Source organism: Panthera uncia, chromosome A2 (assembly GCF_023721935.1).
Source record: "Panthera uncia isolate 11264 chromosome A2, Puncia_PCG_1.0, whole genome shotgun sequence".
Classification (NCBI taxonomy): domain Eukaryota; kingdom Metazoa; phylum Chordata; class Mammalia; order Carnivora; family Felidae; genus Panthera; species Panthera uncia.
This window is the reverse complement of record NC_064816.1, coordinates 118,901,622-118,928,544: the sequence shown is the minus strand read 5'-3', so window position 1 is coordinate 118,928,544 and position 26,923 is coordinate 118,901,622. Positions and strand designations below refer to the sequence as shown.

The window sequence follows — 26,923 nt, the reverse complement described above, 5'->3', positions numbered from 1 at the left end:
AACTTGTATAAAGGCAAGTAAATTTTTTCATATAGATGTAGAAATTTTCAGTCATTGATTTGTAAATATCTTTTCAAGGTAAAGTTAATGATCTCAGAAGGAAATAACCATGATAGCTAATTCAGTTACCCAGTTTGTGCTATTCAAGCGAAGTTCTTACCTCTTGCTTCAGATTCTTTGTAATAAACACTGTTAGCGCAGAGACCTTAACCTCATAGTGAAGGCACACAAAGTAATTATTCCAATTTCCACATTTTACAGTCCACATTTAAAATTCCAAAGACTTTGAAACTTCAAAACTTCCCGTGAAGAGAGTTCATAGTTGCAGGGTAGTATTTTCTATTTTTGAACATGTCTTCTACACTTGATGTGTTTTTTCCAACAGCTCTTCTCTTGAAGCATCTGCAACAGATGACTGTTGGCAAAGTAAGCCAGAACATTATATACCAAGTATAGGCTTACAAGCCTATTGGTTTAAAAATACCCTGCCCTAATTTTCAATGTCTTCCTTAGAATAGTGCCAGAATGCTGGCATTTATGCCTTAGTCTTTACACTTTTGTAATGATAGAAACAATGGGGTGATTTTTGTATTAGGACAACAGTATCACTTTATGTGATATTATCTCTGAACAAGGATACATTCTGGTCAGATGGCCAGTGAGAATTGGGGAGAGCAAGGATGTTCAGTTGAAATTTACATGGTATCCATAAACTATTAGGTTTACTTATCAAAAATATGTCCTAAAATTGGCCATTGTCAAATTTTTGTTTGTGTTTTTTTTTTTAATAAAATACGAAGAGACCATGAGAAAGACAGTTACTTTTTCAAATAACACTGGCTTTTTTTTCCTTTTCTTTTATTACTAAACATAAATGCTCCAAAAAGAGCAAAATTGGGGGGTGGGGTGGTGAAGAGGAATGGGCTGCCTGGCTCTGTGTAACAAAAACATCTGAGATTCCCAGATATTAAAATGTATTCTGCACTGCTTGAATTCTCTTTTCCTTTGGGTTTTTCAGATGTTTCAGGGTACATGGTGTTTTTGTAAACTCTACGGTACTTTATTTTTTTTTAATGTTTGTTTATTTTGAGAGAGAGAGAGCATGTGTGCAAGCAGGGGAGGGGCAGAGAGAGAGAGGATCTCAAGCAGGCTCCACACTGTTAGTGTGGAGCCCGATGTGGCGCTTGAACTAATGAATCGTGAGATCATGACCTGAGCTGAAATCAAGAGTTGGATGCTTAACTGACTGAGCCACCCAGTCACCCCAACTCTACTGTACTTTAAATAGTGCTTTCAGACAAATGTAGACTCCTTTTCAATATTAAACATCAAAGGAAAACCATAAGCATATTGTATGCTTTAGTTTCTATAAATGAAGAAACAGATTTGCAGGCAACTTCCGTGACATCTTCTTTGTTTATGAGGATTGACAGAAAGGAAGGGTTACTTCAGTTTGACTATGATCATCTAAAGACTACTAACCCCCAAACTACCATTACAATTACATTTTCAGGGTAGTGATCAAAGCTTTTATGAGTTATAGATACTTCTGCAGATAGTACATTATTTTTCAGATGTGAAAAATTGGAAGTATCTTACTATTTGGAAATACTGTTTACTTAGCTCTAAGATGCCACCAATCATAAAACCATTAGCTTACAAACAGCCTTTCGGGGAGGGGGGCCAGGAAATACCTTTTTATAAGACATTTCCTGATTTAATGCATTTAAAATGAAAGGGGGAGGAATGAATTTTAGAATTTGAGAAAATGCTACAATAAATTTTAATTATAAAGAACATATATATAATGTCCAACTTTTAAGAAAAAGGTTTTTCCCCTTTTGATAAAGTTGCCCTTTTTATTTACTTTTTAATTTTTTTTAAGTTTTATTCATTTTGAGAGAGCGTGAGTGGGGGAGGGGCAAAGAGAGAGAATCCCAAGCAGGCTCTGCACAGTCAGAGCGCAGAGCTGAACATGAGGCTCAAACTCATGAACCATGAGATCATGACCTACGCAAAAACCAAGAGCTGGACACTCAACTGACTGAGCCACCCAGGCGCCCTTAACATTGGCCTTTTAAGTACTGCTTTTGTTAAAAATTTTTACTTACCTAAAGTAAAGTCATTGAGGAACAAAAGTATGTAAATTTCCCTAAGAGTGATACTGCAAAAATGAAAAAAAAAAAAAAAAAAAAGAATAATGATAAGTATTTTATTTTATTTTATTAAGAGATATTTTAAAAACCACTTTTTTTGGTTTAACAAACTGATATGTATAAATTCCACCCAAACCTGTAAAATGATCATTCAGTTAACAAACACTATCACATACTTATTCTGGGCCAGACACTGCTAGATTCAGACACACCTCAGATATTAGTCACATCATTTCACAAAATTAAAGAGTTTAATATGGGACAATTAAAAAATAAACTTGACTTTTGTGTATTATGTTTCTCCTTAAGTTCTATTCATATATTCCTTCATTGATTCAGTAATAGTAATGCATAATTTTCCCACAAACTTCATCTTTCTGTGTAGAGACAATGTTGGTAAAATATTCTTGTAATAAAGCATTTTCTTGCAAATGTAGACTTTCACTTGAACTCTTTATTCAAATCTCATTAACACTATATAAGTCCTTATGGGAGAGCTACAAATTTTTCACACAGATTTTTAACTCCAGCCTTTGTGAGATAGAGAAAATCTTTGCTGAGCTTCTTAGGAAAGGAAAAAAGTTGCCTTCAGTAACTTGGTATTTAAATCAAACCAAAAGTACCACCTTACTATGTCATTAACATGCAGGAACAGCCTGAAATATATGTATGTCACGTGTACTTTTTTTCTCTCTCCTTTACTGTGACATCACCTGGGGAAATCCAGAAGATTGGATAACCAAGAAATGCCTAATCAAGACTCTGCTGTGCATGTGAAAATGGTGGGTATTTGAGTATTCCCAGTTCCATTTATTAATGGTGAATCTTCACCACTTTTACCTCTGTCTCTAACCAGATCATTAATTATGGGACTGTAACTTTATCCAGATCTCCCTTCACAATGTTTCACACACAATAGAACCTCAAGTATTTGTTGAATTGAATTTCACCTTACCTTTGAAAAAATGTTTGCTTGAAATACAATGTGTATTGTAGTGTTTCTCAGCATATGAAATGGTTACCCCATTCCTTTTTGTGCTAAATTTTCCTTGTTCAGCAAAAACACACTTAAAGCACACAGCATGAGTTATTTTATATTCAGCATCTGAATTAAAACAACAAATGTTTAAATTAAAAAAAAAAAACTTCTTGTGTCACAGTAGAGTTCATTGCATTGTAGACATTAGGAAAAGGAAGGAAAAATAAAGGTTTTGGAGTCAGAGCTGGCTTCAGATCTTAATGTAGTCCTTAAGAGCTGTGATACCCTTGAATGAGGGCAGCAGTCTCACCTTTAAGAAATGGTATGAAACCACCAAACTCTTGTTGTTTTATTCATATTCTTTCCCAGCTTTATTGAGATACAATAGACATTATATATAATTGTGAGATATTTAAAGTATACAATGTGATGATTTGAGATTTGATATACATTGTGAACCCATCTTGTTAATACATCTATCACCTCACATATTTACCCTTTGGGGGGTGGGGAGGAGAACATTGAAGTTCTACTCTCAGCAAATTTTAGTTATACAATAGAGTGTTATAAACTATAGTCACTGTAGCATACATTGGATTTTTAGACCTTATTCATCTTATAAATGAAATGTTCTTATTTATATTTAATGGAAAAGTATGTAAAGTGCCTAATAGCATAAAGTAAGCACTCAGTAAATGTTAATTAACTATGTAAGTAGCATTTATTTGCATGTGTGGAAAAAATTATATCTTTTCCATATTCACCATGGTAAAATCCTAAAAATCAAAATCTCCCCCTCTCTTTTAAAGAGGACAACTGTCCCACGATCACCTTATATTTTCTTTTCTGTTTTGTTGTCCTTCTTCCTCTTCTCTATTTTTTTCTTCCTCTTTCTTTTTTTTTTATTTGCGTCTATAAACCAGAACATGACTTAGCATGCAAACAGCTTTGTGTCACAATTAATAAATCTCTATGTTCAGTTTAGCTGTCCTCATCCAGCGTGCAACACGAAGGGAAGGCTGCCTCAAAGTACTGATTAAGCTGCCATCGGTGTAGTTATTGCTATTAGGATAGAACATATGAAATTGCTGTGCTTTTGTATGTTGAAGAGTCCAACATGGGCAGTTTTGATTGGTTCAGCCAGATACATCATTCAGCATGGTCTTTGCTTCCATTGCCTGGTTAGCATTTGATTCTTTGCTATTGAATGTTTATGATATGTAGAATTAAGTCAGTCCAAACTTTTTTTTTTTTTTGCTTGAGTTGATGTTTTTTAACCAAAATGAATACTAGTGATGTAGGAATGTCCTACCGTATAATGTGTTGTTACCTGGGTCCAAAACCCTCTAGCGTGTCTTCTTTGGAAGTAGCACTGTAGTCAACCCACAAAGAGACTGTTGAAGGAAAACAAGCCCCAAAAACAGGTACATATTTATTTACTTTTTACTTTTCATTGCATTAATTTGCACAGTTTTTACCTTTGGTTTTGCTTTTCTAAAAATGTTGGTAACATCTTTTAGGTTGACAGCTCCTTTGGATGTTATTCTTAACTTCTTATGATCTGGCTCCAAATCTCTTTCCATACTTCACACACACACACACACACACACACACACACACACCTCCATGTACACTAAACTTCTAAACAAAGAGAGCTATTTCTCTTTTTCCCACATTAGACCCTCCACTTTGACTCTTGATCTCAGCATATACAAGTCCTGCTTCTCTTTGAAAGCCTAGCTCAGTTGGTTCTTCTTTTGGCCCTAGCGCAAATAATCTCAGTGACTTCTGTTCCTCTTGCATTTTATCTGGACATCTGGGCAGTGGATTACTTATTTGGGCTCCTGTATTACAGACCATGTTAGAGAACATGCACTTGGAGCATAAAATGTTTATCTTACTAAAATTTTTGTATTTCTTACAGAGCTGCCTTGTACTTAATGATTAAATGGTGAATGAATCAAAGAATTTGGCCTACACTCCCTTAATATAGAGACAGGCCAAATATATGGTAGGCAGGGGGAGATGGCTATCACTATAATTTAGTAATGCATAATCTTCCAAATAAATCATAGAGTCATCTATGTATGAGGGTGAATGTACCAGTCTGAATAGGTGACTTTGGATCTAAACTTTCTATGTAGCTACATGAAAATTGTAGTGCCCCCTTCTTTGTATCAATGTAGCAATGAAATCTTTTGCTTGTACCCAATATGAACACTGGAAAACAAAAAATATTTCCCCTAAGAATTTTGGACAGAGATCTTTAAGTCATTTAAACTAATTTTTACTGGGCCATTTTCAGAAAATACAGGTAAAACTAGGACACTTTTGTAACTATACCATGTAGATCTCTGTTATATCTTGTCTCAGTGTATCTGCAAGATAAAGATAATATCAAATAATCAAATATTTCTGTAGAGTTGTGAATAAAACTGTATAGCTTTGAAATCAACTTCTTTAGAAAACACTGCTTTTTTGAGTGAGGAAGTAGACTAATGATTAGGAGATCATTTCATCTGTACAAATACATTTTATTAAAGATCAGCCAGAATACATGTATTTTAGGTTTTTATGAGGTCATCTTTAGCATTGATTCAGATTTGGCTCCAGTCAACCAAAATGCCCTGATTCTTGTCAGGAAAACTTTACTCTTTCAGCATTTTACATTATGGCCTTATGAAATGAATTTATTTTCTTTTGTTTGTAAGTAATGGACATTTTTAGCCATTTATTTATTTTCCATAAAATTAAGTTGAAAAGTTTTCAGACAATTCAAAATAACTCGCCTTTCAAATTTGAAGTATCATTATTTTAAGTGCTACCAAATAGGTGTGTTTTTGTTCAAGAGGAATATGGAAGAAGGGATTTGAGGAGGTACCAAAAGTGTGTGATGTATGATGAATGTATATTCCCGCAGTACACTTCTTAATGTTCTGGTATTCTGATATTCTTTGACACATTTCATATAGTATTTTAAAATTATATTTCTTAGGTTGAATTCTAAAATATTTGAGTAAAATGCCCAGTATCTCAAGTTCCTGAGAGATATTTATGATATACTTTGGTGACATTATATGTGTATCGTGGAACTGGGAGGGAGGGATGTAGGTATTATTGCCATATAACCCAAAGCAGAGATGTAATTCTCATTTTAAAATTTCTTACACTTACACCCTCTTTCCTATTGTGTTCTTTGGAGAAAGTTGCTGCTCTTTCGTCCGTTTTCATCACTGTGATTTCACCTTGGTGCTATTTGGGGATTTCCTACTTATTTATCTGAAAACGAATGGCTGTGTGTTGCACAGAAGCAGGGATATCAATGCCTCGATCCTCTGGTTGTCTTTCTAATAGTTTTTAACCTGGCAGAAACTGGCTTCCTTTGAAGTAGCCTTGGTACTTTTTTCCTATCCGTTATCTGAAACAGGTTATACTATCCTATTGGAAAAAAATTTGTTTTTTTAATTAATGTATTGTAGAATGTGATTTGCACGAGACAGGACATCTTTGTCAGTATGGACACACCGAAATGTTTAATTCTCTTGGTGAAAATATAGTTAGTGGCATATATCTGCTGTTGCTTTCATATCTTCTGTTGTTTTCAGTAATGGGTTAGTTATTAAGTCAAACATGGGCTGACTACTACACATCTGCCAGTTAAGGCAGATGTAAGAGCAGAATTTAGTTGTTAGGAAGTGAACATACTAGTTGAGGTATTTGTAAGGGAGCTACAGAAGTGATGTTCCAAAACAGCAACAGTTTCTAAAACTCAGCGGGAAAGCAATAGCATTGTAAGTACTGTTGATCATCATATCTCTGACATCTAGTGTCTGACACAAAGTAGATACAGGTAAATATTTGTTAAGCAAATTAAATGATTAACAAATGAAGAAAAGGAATGTAGGAATAAATGCCTATTTGCTTTTCTCATCTATTGAAAAATCACTATAAAATGAATATTTAGGTAACCTTTATTCTGTTGACACCTTTAACGTCCAATTAAGTTGAAGAATCTCAGTATGTAGGTTAGTTGCATTGCAGGTTATCCTATTCTATTTAAATATGGCTTTAAAAAATTTTTTTTAACATTTATTTATTATTGAAAGACACAGAGAGACATAGCATGTGCATGGGAGGGGCAGAGAGACAGGGGAGACCCAGAATCTGAAGCAGGCTCCAGGCTCTGAGCTGTCAGCACAGAGCCTGACGCGGGGCTCAAACTCACAAACCACAAGACCATGACCTAAGCGGAAGTCGGACGCCTTATCGACTGAGCCACCCAGGCGCCCCTAAATATGGATTTTTAAAATTAAGTATATTGTAGGATCTTTCATTAGTGGAAAAAAGTGTTAATGTTAGCATTTCTCTTTCCTGTGCACTTCTGCATTTATCTTTCAGTCTTAGGAAAACATTTTAGCCTTTTCTGATTTTCTAATTTTGGTCATTATGTAGAGAGAGCAGAGGACCTGAGAAACTTAACTGGTCACATGCTCTTGGAGCAGAGATGTAAGGTCTAGGGAATTTTTTATGACCATATCTGTGATACACATGACATATGCTACTATTGATGGTAACATACCCAGAATAATAGCATATGAAGTAAATAAAGGTTACTGGATACAACCCAGTATGGAACCTTGATTTGAGGTTCTCTTACTATCTTTTCATACTGTGGAGCTATTAACTGCCCCATAACCACAACCCCCCCCCCCCCCCCCCCCCCCCCCCCCCCCCAACACACACACCCTGCATCTTCTTATACATGTGCTGTAAGAGCACTGTGCTTGTACGTTTTACTCTGGTCAGTTTCATTCTCCCTGTGATAGGGTAGAAAAAAGAAACAATAATTAATGTTACATTGTTGAGCAACACTAAATCCTGAATAAACCGGCTTAGTAGCAACCTAAGCCCAGGTGGTCTAATATTTTTTTTTTTTTAAGTAGGCTCCACCCCCAACATAGGTCTTGAACTCTCCACGCCAAGATCAAGAGTCTCCTGCTGGTGGTCTCATACCTTTTAGTAGTTGTCTTAACTTGAAATAAATACTTTGTAAAATTTAGGCCAAGAACAATGAAATTATTTAGGATTTAGCACAATAAAGGCACAAGATATTGAAGCACCTTTTCAAGTTAAATATATTTTAAAAACATTTTAGTTACCTATACAAAGGTACACTTGAGGACAATAATACTTTAACATTTGTTACGTTTCTGCTAAGATTTTTTTAATGTAAATATAAATAGAAGCTAAATCTTAAGCAGAAAGATCTTATAAGAAAACTATCATAAAGTTCAGATAGTCTCCATTCCATTCTGGAATTTTATTTTGATTAATGAACTCTGTGAAAAACATTTGTATAGCTGTTTATTAAATAATATTAATTTTAAAAAGCCAGATGCAAAAGTATATGAGAATGACATAAACTGTGCATATACATGCATGTTTGTAATCAAAGAAAATAATGAAAAATATATTTAAATGTTTACTAGCTTATCTTCAGGTTGTAGAATTCCAAACAATGTTTATTTTCTTTTTTATATTTTTTGTTATTTCTGTGGTAACCATGCACAACTTTTATAATTAGAAGAATTACACTTTCTGACAAACATAATTTTGTTTTAATCTTCCAGATGGAAACTGTTGATGTGCTTCAAAAAATTTTGTGTGTATAAATGGTAATTTGATATGATGATTTGCTTTTTTTTTTTTTTAATAGTGCCTTACTGTTTTTATATCTTAATATAAGCTTCTGCTTGGTATCAAAGGAACCTGGGAAAAGGGGATTTAAAGGAGTTAATTAACTTCTTTTAATTTTTTAGATGCCAGAATTCCAGAGAAGTTCAGTTCGAATCAAGAACCCAGCAAAAGTAGAAGAAATTATCTGCGGTCTTATTAAGGGAGGAGCTGCCAAACTTCAGGTGAATAATTATCAAGAAGTCTTTAGTATTAAACCTTTATTTTTAATGTTCAGGCACATGCATTCATCTCATGTTTTGCTAAAATCTGGGTAATACTAAGTACTAAGCTAATTAATGCTGTGCAAAAGTATTAAGCCATTTTTAAAAAATATTTATTTATTTTGGGGGAGAGCACAAGCAGGAGGGGGGCAGAGAGAGGGAGACAGAGGATCTGAAGCAGGCTCTGTGCTGACAGCTCAGAGCCTGGAGCCCCCTTTGGATTCTGTGTCCCACTCACTCTCTGCCCCTTCCCTTCTCACACTTCATCTCACTCTCTCTCCCTCTCTCTCAAAACTAAACAAATATTAAAAAGCATTTTTTTTAAATAATGTGTATTTATTTTGAGAAGAGGGAGAGAGAGAGTGTCAAGAAGGCTCAGCGCTATCAGTGCAGAGCCCCATGCACGGCTCTATCTCACGAACTGTGAGATCATGACCTGAGCCGGTATCAAAAGTCAGATGTGTTAAATCGACTGAGCCACCCAGGCACTTCAGTTTCAAACCATTGTAAGAATAATACTCAAATTTCAAATCAAGTTCAAATTAAGATGTAACTTTATTAGTGAATAACTGATTTTTTTAATTCTTTGAAAAAAATTATTAATGTTTATTTTTGAGAGAGAGAGACAGACAGACAGAATGTGAGTGGGGAAGGAGCAGAGAGAGAGGGAGACACATAATTCGAAGCAGGCTCCAGGCTCTGAGCTGTCAGCACAGAGCCCGACGCAGGACTCGAACCCACGAACCGTGAGATCATGACCTGAGCCAAAGTCGGATGCTCCACTGACTGAGCCACCCAGGGGCCCCTCATTCTCTCTCTCTTTTTTTTTTAATGTTTATTTATTTATTTATTTATTTATTTTGAGATGGAGGGAGAGAAGGGGTGTGCAGAGAAGGGGCAGAGAGAGAGGGAGAGAGAGAATCCCAAGCAGTCTCCATGCTGTCAGCACAGAGCCAGGGCTTGATCTCACAAACTGTGATATCATGACCTGAGCCAAAATCAAGAGTTGGATGCTCAGCCAACAGCCACCCAGGTGCTCCCCCCCAAAATTTTTCCCTTTTTAAAACACTTCTGAAAAAGTATTTAACCCAGTCACCTAAGTTTCAAGAGCTGGTAAACTATCTCCATGTATCAGTATCATTCATTCATTGGTATGCTTTAACTACATAGCAAGTTAAATAAAAAATGTGATAGTAACAATAACTAAGAACTTCATATCATTTATTTATTTATTTACTTATTTTGCACAAATAGTATATGCTTTTTATTATGGTAAAAAACACATTATATGAAATCTATTCTCTCAATAAATGTTTAAGTGTTCAGTACAGTATTGTTAACTCTATGTATATTGTTGTACAGCAGATCTCTCAAATCTCCTCATCCTGCCTGACTAAAACTCAATCCTCACAGGACAACAATTCCTCATTTCTTTCCCTCCCCACACCCCTCTCCCGCCAGCCATTGACAGCCACCATTCTTTTTCCACTTCTATGAGTTTGACTAATTTAAATACCTCACATAAGTGGAATCATGCAGTATTTGTCCTTCTGTAAGTGGCTTATTTCACTTAGCATAATGTCCCCTCAAGGTTCATCCATGTTGTATAGTATGACAGGATGTCCTTCTTTTTAGTTGAGAGCCTCATATAATTTAATTGCTTCCACTGCATTTTTGTACATTGACTAAGTAGTTTGAAATTTTGCAACATTTTATCTCTATCAAGAACAGTAGCCCAATCACCTGTAACTGAAGATTTCCCTACCAATTAATCAGATTTTATTTGGTGACAATGCTAGAGCACTGAAGGTATCACTCTGTGGTTAAGATAGCTCCCAGGACTTAACTGCATGGCAATACCTTCAGTGCCCTGGCATTGCCACCAAATAAAACCTGGTTAATCAGTACAGGGATCTGAGTTTGTAGGTGACGGGGCTGCTATTCTTGATCAAGAGCTGCAGTAGAAAGCAGAATGCAGCAAATAACCAATAGTGGATGTTAGGGACTGAGCACAGTCCCATGCCTCTAAGTGCAATACATGTCTAGCCTTGGTGGCTGTATTTTCCATAATGCCTTTCCCCCCTTTTTTTTACAGATAATAACAGACTTTGATATGACACTGAGTAGATTTTCCTACGAAGGGAAAAGATGCCCAACATGTCATTGTAAGTGTGGCGTTCATAAACAGATTTCATGAAAGTGATTCCGTTTTCAGATCCACTGTTATCTGTATTATCTATGAGATTGACTGCGGTTTGCTCTTCTTTTTGTACATTGAAAATAAGAGGACCTGCCTTTTTCTTCTTATATTTCGAGGGTTTGTTTTCCCCCATGTTATACAAATGGGTATTTTCAGGTATGGTTTTGGTTACAAAAGGAATGAAGACTTCTGAAATTTTTCTCCAAATGTGGTCTGTTCATTATTTAATCAAGAAATATTTAAATGGACTTTAAACTTTGGATTAACCTAGTATTTCTTAGAAATAGCATTTTTATCAACTACTGTTTTCTAAGAATGTCACTGAATTTTTGCAGTGTTGATTTATAAATTAAGTAAAAGAGTGACTAAATAAATATCAAGTTATGTGTTTTCCAAACTTGGCAGTCAGTGTTAAAAATAATCCTCTTCAACCTGACAAGCAGTGATACAAGTCCTCTCATTTACTGGCGCTGCATGTGTAGTTTGAGAAATTGTTTTGATAATTTATATTAAAACCACTAGAAATCATACCCTTTGGCCCACCGATTCTTGGAAAATTTTTAATGAAGTCCTTCTAAATGTAGGAAAAAAGCTTTAGATCCAAGGTTTGGATTTTAAAGCCATTGGATTCTCTAGCAATGTCACAGTTTGGATTTTAAAGCCATCAGATTCTCCAGCAATGTCACTTGTACCATAGCACTAAGACCAGAAGTTATAATGACCATGCTAGTGGACTGGGCATTTAAACTTAAAAGTAGTGAGTTATTTAAAGTAGTGGTAGCATCAATCAGAATATTTCTTTTAATGCTAGTTTGCTTTCACTCTTCAGATGTCATTGACAACAGTAAGCTGGTTACAGATGAATGTCGGAAAAAGGTAAACACTAACAGTAATCCAGAGTTACTCAAAGACTTCATTAGCCTTTTTGCCTGAGAATTTCTTTAGGTTCATTCACACAAACAATGGATATAAAGTGCTTATCACCATACCTGGCCCATAGTAAACACTGAATAAATGTTAGTTTTATTGTGTGGATTATACATACTCAACATTATTTTAAAGAAAAAATTAACTTTTTAACAAAGACAATAACATTAACATGAGAAACTTTTAGTTGATTATCAAAATATTCTGATGTCCTTACATTAAGTGTACATTAAAACAAAAGTACTTTGATTTTGTGCAGATATTGCTCCTTTATTTATTTTTTTAAGTTTATTTATTTATTTTGAGAGAGAGAGAGAGAGAGAGAGAGAAGGGGAGAGACAGAGAGAAGGGGAGAGACAGAGAAAGAGAGAGAGAGAGAGAGAGAGAGAGAGAGAGAATCCCAAGCAGGCTCCTCACTGTTAGCACAGAGCCCGATGTGGGGCTTGATCCCACAAAACATGAAATCATGTCCTGAGCCAAAATAAAAAGTCAGATGCTAAACCAACTGAGCCACCCAGGCACCCCAGTTTTGCTCCTTTAAATTAATCAGGAAATTGCCTCAGTCCTCTGCTTTCCTTGAGTATGTGTCTATTGGTGTCTGTGTTAACAAAATAGGACTGCAGGTGTGAATCAAATTTAATACTTTGATATGAGAACAGAAGATTTTTGTAGTAATAATTTGATTATTAGTCGATTTCACTGAATTGCTGACCTGAAAGTACTTAAAAAAAGAAAGGTAGTTTTTTGCAGGTACATTTTGTTACATGTATAGCAAGGTCAACAAAGATCTTAGTTGATATATATATTAGCTAAGTACTCATGATCTAATCTTTAACAGCCGTTTATAGCAAACATTTGTTGACATTGTTTTGCTTTCTATAAAACTGTGCAATTTAATGACAACTCTGTCATCTTCATAATTAAGTTATTCATTTATTTCTAGTTAATGCAACTAAAGGAAAAATATTATGCTATTGAAATTGATCCTGTTCTTACCATGGAAGAGAAGTACCCCTATATGGTAGAATGGTAAGTATGTATCGGGTAAGGGGAGGTTTAAAAATATAATAACATAACACTGCAGTTACAACTAATGGCTTATTTTTTTCCCTATGCTGTATATAAATAGATTCATAAATTATCTAAGGAGTTATAGCAGTGAATAAATACAACAAAATGAACCTAATTTTCTAATCACTCAGTGTAGAATTTGCTTTGTTCTGTTTGTTTGTTTGTTTGTTTGTTTGTTTGTTTTTTAATGGACAAAATGTGGGCTGCATGTGTAAAGAAAAAGAATTGGGATTTGAATTGACTCTGAACTCGTTTGGAGCCAGCAGGTGACATAGTTGGTAAGAAATGGGCCTCTTGATGTTGGCTGCGTTAATGGAAATGGAGCCTTCCAAGCTGACCACACAGAAAGCATTGTGTTGAGTCCTGAGAGAATGCTGTTAAGAGAAATGTTGAGAAACTTAGAGTGTGTCAGATGGGTCCACTAAGAAAATCACAGGAACTGGAGCCATCCCATTTGGGAAAGATTTCACTGAAGAGAGAAAGCTGTGATTTGAGAAGCAACAACTGTGGTTTTTGAATCTTAAGAGGACAGGAGTGATGTTCTTTACCTTCATTATCCTATGACCTAAACTGAATGCCTTGTACACTTAATCAATGTTTATGGTACAAAATGTTGAAAAGTTGGGCCTCTGTGGAAGCAGAACTGGAAGCAGACTTAGAAGGTTTAAGAAGACCAATTTCAGCCTGATGAAAGAAAGGACTACCTAGTAATTAGAATTTTCTAGCAATGATATAAGCTTCCCTGGAAGAATGAGCTCACCAACGTGATGGGAGCTGATCCAGAGTGGGGGGTCCCTTAGAAATATTGCATGATGATACTGGGTATCAGGTGGAGAGGTTCTAAAGGCCTGTTATGGAGATGCTTTGATTATAGGTACTTTGATATAATTTTAAATCATGTGTTTATCAAACTTGTCAAAACAAGAGTTTTCTCTCGTGTGTGCTAGAGAGCATCTTTAGTACTGAGGTATTTCACAACAATTTAGACTACAAACAGGTAAAACAAATGGCTTTGCACTAATTCTCATAATCGGAGAATGCCTCTCTCAGTTGGATTTAGTTCTTTGAAGACTGAGGAAAGGTGTACACGTAGTAGCCTTTCATTGTCTCATTAACACATTTAAACTAAAACTTTGGGGTGAACTGGGAAATACAATAAGAAGATGGTATATTGATTTGAGAACCATAGGGTACATGGTCATTAGTGATGAATTTAAATTTCTAAAATTTAAGTCCAAAATATGATGAATGAAATACTGCATTATCTGTCACTGAAAAATGCCTTTTAATAAAGATGATGGTTTTGATTTGCTTTAATCGATATTCTTTTTCTTTGGTCATGAACTCCAGGTATACTAAAGCACATGGCTTGCTTATTGAACAGGCTTTACCAAAAGCTAAACTTAAAGAAATCGTGGCAGAATCTGATGTTATGCTCAAGTAAGTTTCTAGGGTGTTTTTTGCTGTTAACTGTCTACAGACTTACATATGTACTCAAGTGTATATTTATATTAAAATAATCTATAACTATATTACTTATAAAAATGTAGCCAAAATATGCCACCTATCACAAAATGATGAGGATTTAGAATGATATATTAGATCTTGGTGTAGGCAGTAAGAGCCTTATGAGATTTAAGTTCTAATCTACATTTCCTCTCTCTACATTAAAAATTTCAAGACTTGGGGTGCCTGGCTGGCTCAGTGGGAAGAATGTGCGACTCCTGATCTTGGGATTGTGAGTTCAAGCCCCCTGTTGGGTGTAGAGATTACTTAAAAAAAAAATACTTCAAAAATATTTTTTTAAGACTAACTTAGAAATTTATGAAACCAGGACCATTGTAGAGTTTTTTAGCAAAATTCTTTTGAAAGACATAAAATATAAAAGGAACATTTATAAATCAAGTTGAAAAGAAATTTTTTGCTCATACCCTGTTTATAAAGTTACATGAATCTACTTTCTGAATTCTCAAATTTCCTTGAAAACTATCTCTAGGAAAGGTGAATATGATTTAGCAAATGGTAAAAATATTTGTATTACATGAATGATAAGATAGAAACATTTTTAAGCTTCTTTTCAATACTGTTTACCACCTCTAAAAATTTTCGACTTATTAGGTAAATATGATGATGTCGTGGGGGCTTTTTTGTTTCGTTTTTTAATGACCTACATTTTAAGGTGACCTACTTTTTTTGTCAGTTATTTATTTTGAGAGAGAGGGTGCGCACACAGTCAAGTGGGGAGGGGGCAGAGAGAGAGACAGACAGAATTCCAAGCAGGCTCTGTGCTGTCAGCATGGAGCCCTTGCAAAGCTCCATCCCTTAAACTGTGAGATCATGACCTGAGTTGAAAATAAGAGTCAGGTGCTCAGGATGTTCAACCGACTAACTGAGCCACCCAGGCATGCCTCTAAGGTGATCTACCTCTAAGGAGGAAGGTATTAAATGTCGGAAAGAGTGTGAAGACAGCTAGTAAGCATTTCATTCCTTTGTAGGCAGCTTAACATATAGCCCAGGAAGAGTAAGGGAAGAAACTTAGATTAATAAGTTAAAAACATTACCTACAGCCACGCCTTAAGCAGGAGAGATGCCAGTTGTAAAGAGAATACATTCAGTTCCTGCCCCTCTGCTTTCCTGAGAGGAAATAGTTGAGCAGGATGGCAAGCGGGAAGTGTTTCAGCCCATTTCTCAATGGGTTTTCCAGGGTGTGCTTTTTTCCAGTTGTGGTTAATTATTTGCTGTTAAATGGTATACATTGTGAACTGTAGGCTTATGTCCATATTTAATGAGAGTCTAAAATCATCTAATTTGTATCATTAGAATTTATTAAAAGCAAGGCAAAGAGTGGACTATTTGGAAAAACTTGTACTAAAATTGTCATATACATCAGTAACCCTGCTCTGAGGCAGGATTCTGGAAAGGGAATATAAATGGGCCATGGAATTAGGTAGAAATGTTTTGCTTTTTTCATTTCTAGGTGAAAGGATATATATCTATATCTTGCTTTTTTAACAATCAATTCCTACCTCCATCTTGCAGGGAAGGGTATGAGAATTTCTTTGATAAGCTCCAACAATACGGTATCCCTGTGTTCATATTTTCGGCTGGTATCGGTGATATACTAGAGGAGGTGATCCATCAAGCTGGCGTTTATCACCCAAACATCACAGTAGTGTCCAACTTCATGGATTTTGATGACAATGTAAGAACATTTTTCATAATTACTTTTTAAATCTGAACATATCATTCTAAATAATTCTTCATAATTATTTTCTTCATAAGTAATTTTTCTTCATAATTACTTTTAAAATCTGAATATGTTTTAATCATGTAAATGCAGTTGGTTTTTATCATTTAAGGTATATTACTTTATATATATGTATATATATATATATATATACATATATATAAAACATATATAATATATAACGTATATTAAATTAGGTCAGGTCAATAGGCCTACTGTGGGGCTCATCTCCCAGTGTTCTATCTGTATCCATGTTTTAAAAATAATATGCCTTTCTTAAACTTTTGTTTCCCAACCTATAGACTAATATTAAAATTAAGAAAAGTTCTTTTAATGTAACTCAGTGCAGCAGCTCTGAAGACTTAATACCCATAGGTGGAAAAAAAGAAGTAAATTAGAACTGACTTTATTTGAATAAATTTTTCAATTCAAGACAATATATTGTGAAGTACATAAAATGGGACCTCTGGTTAGGAAACATGAAAAGTTAGAATTGGATGTTTAGCTCACTGTGTTTAACATTTAAAGTACTCTCTAGAAAGTCATTAACTTCTCAGAGCCCTTCTTACCTATCATGAATGTGAAAATAGAACAAACAGAATTTGCAGTTTGGAACCTACTGTTTCAAAGGATTTATGTTTTTATAGGGGGTGCTCAAAGGATTTAAAGGCGAACTAATTCATGTATTTAACAAACATGATGGCGCCTTGAAGAACACAGAATATTTCAATCGGCTAAAAGATAATAGCAATATAATTCTGCTGGGAGATTCCCAAGGAGATATAAGAATGGCAGATGGAGTAGCCAATGTTGAACACATCCTGAAAATTGGATATCTAAATGATAGAGTAAGTATACAGGTCTGTCATTTAATTTTCTTATAAGAAAAAATAAGGATGGAACTTAATAGGCAATTGTTACTAAAGGTACATGCAAAAGGAGTTAGATACAATTTGATTGCTCTTTATCCTTTTACTTTGGTGTGATTAAGGGAATCGGGATGTACATCTGTATGCCATCGGTATTAGGGTGGCTTTTCTGGCCTCTCCCTACCAGAAACCTTAGCACCCCCAAGTCATGAAAGTCAAAAATGTCCCCAGCATTGCCAGAGAGTTGCTTGGGCAGTCTCCCCAGTTGAGACCCACTGGACTAGAGAGAAGTGACTTTGGGAGTAAAGCCACCCTGTGGCTATGTTCATAAGTCTTCATTTCAAAAGTCTTATGAAAGTAAATTTGATTTACTTCATTTTAGCCCAAAAGATCGAATGTAATAATGAGATCCACACTGAAACAATTTACTTCTCCTCCCTGTATATCCTTTTAATTTTTCTGTTGTTGTTGATTAGGTGGATGAGCTTTTAGAAAAGTACATGGACTCTTACGATATTGTTCTAGTAAAAGATGAATCACTGGACGTAGCCAACTCTATCTTACAGAAGATTCTATAAACAAGCATTCTTCAAGAAGACCTCTGTGCTGTGGGTGCAATTGATGCAGGAACTGCTCACCTGTTCATCTTGCTGAAAGACTTCTATTTATAATACATTCTTGCTCTTGAAGTTTTTTCTCTACGTTACTGAGGTATTTTCAGACATATTGAATCCATCAACTGGAAACTCCTTTTTTCCTCACCTCTCTCAACACACTCAACTATATTTTTTAACAGTTAAAAAAAAAAAAAAAAAAAACCTTAAAGGTAAAATTTGAAAAATAACTCCATGAATTAATTCCCAGAGTGAATTTTGTAGTTTAATGTTATCATGAGGTTTTTGAGGAAACTTTTTACTCTGGGAAAAAAGTCTGTATAAGTTTAAAAAGAAGTTTTATGAAATGGTGAAATAATGTGCATGATTTTAAGTGTTGCTGTTTTTGTCATGTGGGTGAATTATGCTGATGATATCACCATCTCCTGAAATTGTATTATGTTTGGTTATTTTGTTCTTGAGAGTCAGTATTTATCAGAAAATAATGGCACTTGGTGTTTGAAAAACCATTGGTATCCACATATCACTAATCATTACAAAATGTTCTATATTGATGCACTGATAATACACATGAAGTGAAAAGCCTTTTAAATTGTACTGTCAAGACCATTGTTGTTCATTTATTCAACAAATATTTATTAAGCTCTTGCAGTGTTTTTCTTGTGTGTGTGTGTGTGTGTGTGTGTGTGTGTGTGAGAGAGAGAGAGAGAGAGAGAGAGAGAGAGAGAGAGATGAATCCTATGTCATTGTCATAGTGGCTATTTAGATTGAATATTTTTAAATTTACATATTATAAGTTTAAGGATGAAAGGATAGTTGCAGAGAAAATTTAATCAGCCCTTCAGAAAATACCGGGGACTGGGAAAATTGTTTTCCCTCATTGAAAGTATCAGTAAAAGAGGGTACTTTGTTGGAGGTCTAATAGTTTCAGAAATAGCCACAGGCAGGGAACAAAGTGGAGCTGGGTCTCATGGTAACTGAAACCGAGTACTGCTGAGTTAAACCGACATTTGTCTTTGCACTCTGACTTCCTGTTCCAAATTTCTGCTGCCCCATAAATGGTTCATACAGAGTTTAGACTTGCCATTGTGATAAATCTGACCCTGGCTGTAACCATTTCACTCCAGAGTCTCCGAGCCACTAATTCCATAAAGCATCTGAGCTCAGATACACACAGAGCATGTTCCAGCTGGTTCCGGACACCCAGTGTGGTCGGCAATCTCTAGTCCCATTTGATGTGGCAGGTAGGTGAGGTCTTACAGTGAAAACCTTTTCCCTGGGGCTGCCCATCCTTACCCTCCACCACTACTCCTTTTTATAGTAAACAATGAAACAAAGTTTATAATGGCCACAAGTAGACTATTCTCTGTTGAAGTATTTCCAAAATCAAACTGGAAACCAAGCTTCCTTTTTTTTTTTTAATGTTCATTTATTTTTGAGAGAGAGGGAGGGAGAGTGCAAGTGGGGGAGGGGCAGAGAGCAAGGAAGACAGAGGATCCGAAGTGGGTTCCGCACTGACGGCAGTGAGCCTGATGCAGGGCTCAAACTCATGAACCATGAGATCATGACCTGAGCGGAAACCAAGAGTCGGACACTTAACTGACTGAGCCACCCAGGTGCCCCTCGAAACCAAGATTCTAAAAGAAAGAGAGAGAAAGAAAGAAAGAGAGGGAGGGAGGCACCCCTTGAAACCAAGATTCAGAAAGAGAAAGGAAGGAAGGAAGAAGAGAGGGAGGGAGGAAGAAGAAACCAAGCTTCTTGCTTTAAAGCAGATTAGCGTCACATGAGAGTATCAGAATTACCTGGAGGAGTTTTTCACACAGAAAAAAGGTTGGGCATTTCTGATCTAATCAGAACTTTTTATCCCATGTTGCAGTTAGAGCTTGCCATATAGACTGTTTTCCAAGGAGTTTATAATATGCTTCTACAAATAAGCATAGTTCATGGTATAAATGTAAAGAATACTGAAGGTATGACCTCCATTCTAGTCTTGGCTCACTCAGCCCTTTACTAAGACTATAGAAGTCAGGCACCTCCCCATCTAACAAAGGCCTTGAGGGCATGCAGTCTTTGTAGCCCCTTATAGCCACTATCAGGATAACTTGAATATCAAGCCAAGGCCCCTGCCTTTTCCACTGCATCCCTGGGACCATATCACCTCTCACTGCCCCCTGTTCTACTGGTATTTGAAATAATTTGTTTTCAAGTTCCGTTTTCAGAGCAGTTTAATGTAGCCAATATAGAGTCAGACTGTTGTGATTTGGATCTTCCTTCTACCACTTAGTAGCTGTGTGACCAGAACAGATTATTTAACCTGTGCCCCAGTTTGCTCATCTGTAAAGTGAAGGTAATGATACGTCCTCCAGATACATCCCTGTGAGAATGAGATGTACTCATCTACATCTACGTATGCATTTAAATTTTGTATTTCCATTTAGAATGGCTTAGTGCAAGTATTCAGTATTGCTGGCTATTTGTCCGCAAGTGTGAGCACAGTCTGGGTGAACTGAAGAAACAAAGTTATTTTGTAGCCCTAGTGAACACCGGCAGTGTGGTAACTACCACATTTTCTTAAGAGTCTAGCATTAGCTGTTAAGAGTTTTGTTTTTTGTTTTTTATTTTGAATTTTACTTTAGGAGGTAAAGCAGTTTTGAGTGCCGAGATGAACAATTTTGATGAAACCGAAAAACAAAAACTGTCAGAGATACTACTTTGTTCCAGAGTGATTTCACAGGAACTCTGCTTTCCATGATATGTTTGATAAGACCAGAGTTAATTAGGTAGATTATTGAACACTTTTTTTTAACCAGACTTCAGGTTCAAGGCATACACCATGGAGAATCAGGAAATAAAAAAGGGGTGCCTGGGTGGCTCAGTCAGTTGGTTAAGCATCTGACTTTGGCTCAGGTTATGATCTCATGGTTCATGAGTTCAAGCCCCATGTCGGGCTCTGTACTAACAGCTCACAGTCTAAAGCCTGCTTTGATTCTCTGTCTCCCTCTCTCTCTGCCCCTGCCCCACTTGCACTCTCTTCGCGTTCTCTCAAAAATAAATAAATAAATAAATATTTTTTTAAAAGGAAGAAAAAATTTCATGGGATCTTGAATAATTTGGAGACTTATCCAAGGTTACCTCAAGATTCACCAGTCCTGCTGTGTTTTATACTTATTTTTGTATTTCAGTACAAGTTTAATAGGTAAGATAAAGTGTGGCTGAGGTGTAAAGGGTACAGGCCTTCAAATCAGTCAAACCTGGATCTGAGTCTTAGATTCTAACTACAACACTTGGTAAGTTTCTAACTTTTCAAGGCCTTGGTTTCCTCATCTCTAAAATGGGGTATTAATTTGAGGTGAAGATTGATTCAATGAAGAGTCACTCATCCCACCAAAGATTGAAGTCCTTACTGTGGGCTAGGTTCTAGAGAAACAATTAACACACCAGACATGCTTCCTGCCCTCGTGTAGCCGAAGTCAGACGCTTAACCGACTGAGACACCCAGGTGCCCCTCAAACACTATTTTAATAAGCATGAAAGTGTGATATCTGCAACTAGCAATAAGTAACTGGGAACAGTATTCTTAGTTTATAAACAGACACCAGATCCCCAAGAAAGCCAAGGGAAAAAGACTTCAAAGAAAGCAACCTTGTTCCTAGAAACCTAAGACATTGAAGTGCTATATATAAGCACTTACGTGTAATTGCACTCAGTCCCACTCTTGCCAAAATGAAATGTTTTTTTCTGTCTTTTAAGTAATAATTTTGAAAGGTATTATAAATTCCTAAGTAATGAGAGATCAAAACTCACCAGGTTTCAACAAAATAATGCAGATTGCTTACGCTCGCAAGATAGCTTAAGTGGTGTTTCAAGCACACAGGTCACATGCATACTCAGATGTCATATTCTCTGAGATACTCTAATCTCCCACTGGGCATCAATGACCTACTTCATCTTTAGGGCCCAAAGTCCAAAATCTGCATGAGTCATAAGTTAGGTGATCCCAATCTACAGCCGATCCAAACTGCCTCAAGCAGCAACACAGAAAATGAGTGTAAGATGTGATTGAGAAAAATGCTTTGTGGCATCCCTACCCTGTATTTGGCTCCCTAATGAGTACTCACAGTCTTGCCAACAGAGCTATAACCCTTAATCATAACGCAGATAGAAACAGGGTTGCAGCAGCATCATGAGGTGAGGCCATCTGAGCAGCTGGTTGAGCCAGAGATTAAAGCCTCTGTCATGGTCACAGATAATTGAATGCCTTCCTTAGCAGCAGGAAGAATCAAAGTGCCCCAGTAGTGCTCAACAACAAGCCAAAGGTTTAGAAAGATAAGTACTACACAGTATCATTTATATGTGGTATTAAAAAAAATAAGTTGAAGTTATAGAAATAGAGTAAAAAAAATGGTTACCAGGGGCAGGGGGATGAGAGAAACAGAGTTTGGTTAAACAGTACAAACTTCCAGCTATAAGATAAATAAGGTCTAAGGATTTAATACATAACATGGCAACCATAGTTGATAACCCTGTATTGTATAGTTTTAAAATGCTAAGAGTAGAACTTAAATGTTTTCTCTCTCTCTCTCTCTCTCTCTCTCTCACTCTCACACACACACACACGTGAAGTGATAGATGGAGAAATCCTTTCACAATGTAAACATGTACATATATCAAATCATCACATATGCATTAAGTATCTTAAAATTTTACTTGTTCATTACACCTCAGGAAAGAAAAAAAACACAACAGGTGGCAGGCTGGAGAACCAAGAAGAGCCAATATTTCCGTCTGAGTCTGAAGGCCAAAAAAGACCAAGGTTCCAGTTCAGCAGTCAGGCAGGCAGTTTAAAAACAAAAACAAGCTACCCGGCTCCCGGGTGGCTCAGTCAGTGGAGCACAAGACTCTTGATCTCAAGGTCGTGAGTTCAAGCTCCATGTTGGGTGTAGAGATTACTTTTAAAAAAAATTGGTTGAGGGGTGTCTGGGTGGCTCAGTTGATTAAGGGTCTTGATTTTGGCTCTGGTCATGATCTTTCGGTTCGTGAGATCAAGCCCCAAGTCAGGCTCTGTGCTGACAGCATAGAGCCTGGTTGGGATTCTCTCCCTCTCTGCCCTCCCGCACTAGTGCTATCTCTCTCTCTCTCTCAAAATAAATTTTAAAAACTTAAAAAAAAAAAATTAAATGTTCCCTCTATTCTTGAAGCTCTAAGGCCCACAGTGCTTAATTTCCCCAGAGAAACGTATCTTTTATTCAGCAAACCTGTCCACCACCAAAGAAAACAACCAGTGAAGAAATTCAGACAGGACCAACTAAAAACCTGGGACAGAATAAGCACAAGGTTTTTATCTTCATGAAGATGTGTAAGGATAATGAGGTGTTACAGATCAAGTGCATTCCAAAGGGCAATTCCATTTAGCAAAATTATTAACCTATCTCGTGCACTTAAGGAATTCTGTTAAAAAATCTTGAGTGACTATGTGCCAGGTAGAAGACGGTTAAGGAATGTTAGTTACCATGACAGCAACAGCCAGGAAGGCCATGGGCAGGCATCTCCTTTGCCTTCCAAAAGCATACAGAGTCCCTGAGATTGCTTCTGCAAAGAGTAAACTGTAACATTTGCTTTTTTTAAAAAATGTATTTTTCTCTATACATGTGCCAGTTATCCTCCATTTGCTCCCACTCCAATGCCTAGTCCTTCACCTTACTCTGCACCCCAAAAAGCTGACTCTGAGAATACCAGCCACTAAGCTCCTCTTCCTTTAGCTTCAGATTGGGTTCAGCGAATGGGAACGAGTTACAGGACAGAGAATGGGGTGTCTCTGCCCTCCTCTGCTGCAGCGCCAGCCACACTTCTGGGCGTGGCTGTGTCTCCCCTTTAACCTTTCAGCCCCAGGGGGGTAGAAGAGCCCCCTACTGCTGCTGGCCAACATCTATCATGGTACCTTGACATCCTAACTAGGTCTCTAGGCCCTGTCCACACATCTGTAAAGTCCTTTACATAGCTTCTCTTTGGAAGGCCCGTATGTGGGTGTGTTTCCTGCCAGGACCCTGACTGACACACCCCCATACACTATCCGTCACACTCCTCCACCTTCAATGAGATGCAGCCCTCCTTGAGGTGATTCTCAATGGATAATCAAGACGTATTCTCATGGGATCCTCTCAGCCTTCAAATAAAACTCCACAACACTTGATATTATCATTCAATTTTTTTATATATGAAAAGTTCAGTTTTCCAACATTTATTCCATTGAAGGAGTGCACAGCATTTTCATGAACTATCTCAGGGCTACATCAGTACAAAACAGTTTAAATTAGTAAAAATAAAGCAGTTTCAAAAGGAAAATTACTGATTACTTCAGGGTGGACGCCACCACCACTTGGGAACAGAGGACATAAGGCAGCAAGGTTGTTGGTTACTGCATAACATGGGGGCAGGTTAACAGTGTCCTTGTTTTTCTACACAGAGAGAGGCCCATGGGCTTTAGGGCACCTCCCTCTCCAGGACACAAATGAGCAGAAATATGTCACCTTGTGTATGCTCATCTGTTAAGATGATACTTCCTATCTTGGTCACACACGCTGGAGCATGGATTAGCCACAAGCCCTATACAAATCTACCTGATCAAAAGATTCAGGGAGGATAGAGCAATGGGAATAAGAAAGGGTGAAGCAGATAATCTTATGTGGCAAACATAGAATCAAATTCTCTACTCATAGTCCAAGATGCCTCTTGTTTGGTCCACTGATTTTCTTCTTAACTTCCAAGTCACCCAGCCAATTGGAAGACCACAACAGGTAGAGCATGATTAACTATCAAAGCACACATGTGCAAGTATGTGTGTGTGCATGTGCATGCGTGTGTGTGTGTGTGTGTGTGTGTGTAGCAGGAAAGTGGAAGCTGGGCATTACCAGAGCCTGTACGGGCCACTGACAAAAGGGCCCCATCCTGGGGCTTTTGGGGAAATACTGCTGGGGCATGCTGTTTGTCTTTTCTGCTCATCTGGAGAACACTTTTAAAACACCAGCAAGTTAAAAAAAATTTTTTTAATGCTCTTTATGTAGATCTCCTGGACGCTTTTTCTTCTGTTCCCTCTAAAATGGTTATGACCTCTGTATGACACTATTTTCCTTTAATAACAAAACTACACAGAAGGCTCACAAAACAATGGTTGACAGTGCAGCTCTTCAATATTCTACACAGCCCCTGCTAAGGCACCTCACACTGATTTTCATATCACTGGCATTTGGCCTAAAATTCTCACCATGTGTATCGACCCATCCCTGACATATGCCCCACGTACTATGTGACCATCTACTACTTGTGGACGATTCACCTTCTGAGAGACCCGCGGGCCTTCGCTTCACTTTCAGCCATGACCGGGGGCTTGGTATCACGCAGTTGGCCCAAGGCAGGTTTAGAGTTCATCATGTTTAGCCTCCTGGTCTTTGAGTTTGAATTCCTCTGCCGTGACCTTCCCATCTCCATTCCGGTCCTGGTTGGTGAACATATTCTTCACAATCATCTCAGCATCAAAACCAGGAGCGAGTTTCCCTTTGCCAGATGCCACCTGGGTATGAATGTATTCTGAGAACTGGAAAGAGAGGGGACAGGACAGACCATGAGATACAGCAGCCGAGCCAGGGTCTGAACAGAGCGTCCCGAGGGCAATGGGGCTGGAATTTGAGTCTAAGCTTGCAAAACAGACAAAATTTTGTGAGCAACACAACCTGCCTGGTGTTTCTCCCTCCAGATGCAGGTGTATAACCATAATGACTAATGACTCCAGAAGTTCCTAGGCTCCATGCAGCAGTGACTGGAGCTATCCCTTCTCCCTAAATCAACACTTAGCTCTCCACCACAGGCTGATGCTCTAACCATCTTTGCCTCTGAGAACACTGCTGCCTCCCTCCCTCCCTTCTTTCCTTCATACAATGAAAACATAACCGTGCCCTTGTAATTCTAGCATATATCCTAGTGGGAAAGACACACAATTAGAAAAGAACATAAAAAATTAAGTAAGTCACATATTAAGTTCAAAAGTGCAATGCTCCAGAAAACAAAGGAGTGGAGTCAAGTAAGGAGGATCAAGAGTACAGGTCGGGGAGTGGGTTGAGGTCTCAATCCAGTGGTCAGGGTAAAACCCCAATGAAAAAGGGAGACCCGTGCAAAGGCTTGAAGGAAGGGAGGGAATGAGCCAAACAGTTATCCAGGGAAGTGTCTTCTGGGTGGAGGGACAGCTGGTGCAAAGGCCCAGCGTGTGCAATGCCTGGTAGAGAGGAGCAGCTGAAGAGGAAGTTACAGCAAGCAGGTCGTGGAGAACCTTCTTGGGGTCTTTGCAGGCCACTGTAAGGACTCTGGAAACAGAGGGGCTTCTGCAGGGTTCTGAGACAAAGCAAGCCATAATCCAATTGAAGTTTCAGAAGGATCACTCTGGCTGCCATGAGGGGCAAGGCTGAAAAGCACAAAGACCTTCGTAGAGGTCCAAGCAAGACCAAGCAGACAGTGGGCCAAGATGCTACCGACTGGAGGTGGTGAGATGTAGATAAATTTTCAGGATAGAGCTAGGATGATTTCCTGGTGGGTTTACTATAGCCTATGTGAGAAAGAGAGGAGTCAAAGATTACTGAGTGCTCTCACCTGGCAACTGGAAGGACGGAGTTGCCATCAGAGATGAGGAAGGCTTTGGGTGAGGCAAGTTCAGGAGAGGGAGGTAGCAGCATTCAAAAAATGAAGATGTCAGGTGGGCAATTAGATGTCTGAGTATGAGGTAGAGAGAGAAGACCAGACCAGAGCTACAAGTTTGGAAGTCATGGCATGTGGATGACAAAGCCACTGGACTGGTTGAGATCACCAAGGGAGTGACATGAGATGGAGGAGAGAACAAGCTCAGGACTCAGGCTGGG

General features: G+C 37.5%; 2 protein-coding genes across 9 annotated transcripts in view; one reads left to right on the top strand and one right to left on the bottom strand.

The window, feature by feature from the left end:
* The window catches only part of NT5C3A (5'-nucleotidase, cytosolic IIIA), a 52,257-nt gene extending 33,801 nt beyond the window's left edge, over window positions 1–18,456 (top strand). For 5 of the 8 annotated variants that reach the window (XM_049641668.1, XM_049641667.1, XM_049641670.1 and 2 more), the window contains 10 exons: window positions 2,884–2,938; window positions 8,955–9,053; window positions 11,188–11,257; window positions 12,122–12,168; window positions 13,163–13,248; window positions 14,641–14,730; window positions 14,972–15,028; window positions 16,330–16,492; window positions 17,185–17,385; window positions 17,883–18,456. In XM_049641668.1, coding sequence (XP_049497625.1) covers window positions 2,903–2,938; window positions 8,955–9,053; window positions 11,188–11,257; window positions 12,122–12,168; window positions 13,163–13,248; window positions 14,641–14,730; window positions 14,972–15,028; window positions 16,330–16,492; window positions 17,185–17,385; window positions 17,883–17,984 — 951 coding nt within the window. In that variant the 5' untranslated portion in view covers window positions 2,884–2,902 and the 3' untranslated portion in view covers window positions 17,985–18,456. The remainder of the gene's footprint in view (window positions 1–2,883; window positions 2,939–8,954; window positions 9,054–11,187; window positions 11,258–12,121; window positions 12,169–13,162; window positions 13,249–14,640; window positions 14,731–14,971; window positions 15,029–16,329; window positions 16,493–17,184; window positions 17,386–17,882) is intronic. The other 3 variants (XM_049641664.1, XM_049641671.1, XM_049641665.1) reach the window with 3 other exon arrangements.
* A 5,756-nt stretch (window positions 18,457–24,212) lies between these two features.
* Window positions 24,213–26,923, bottom strand: part of FKBP9 (FKBP prolyl isomerase 9) — a 42,337-nt gene continuing 39,626 nt past the window's right edge. Inside the window, exon 10 of the mRNA XM_049641663.1 lies at window positions 24,213–25,611. Within this exon, the coding sequence (XP_049497620.1) occupies window positions 25,435–25,611 (177 nt within the window). The 3' untranslated portion in view covers window positions 24,213–25,434. The remainder of the gene's footprint in view (window positions 25,612–26,923) is intronic.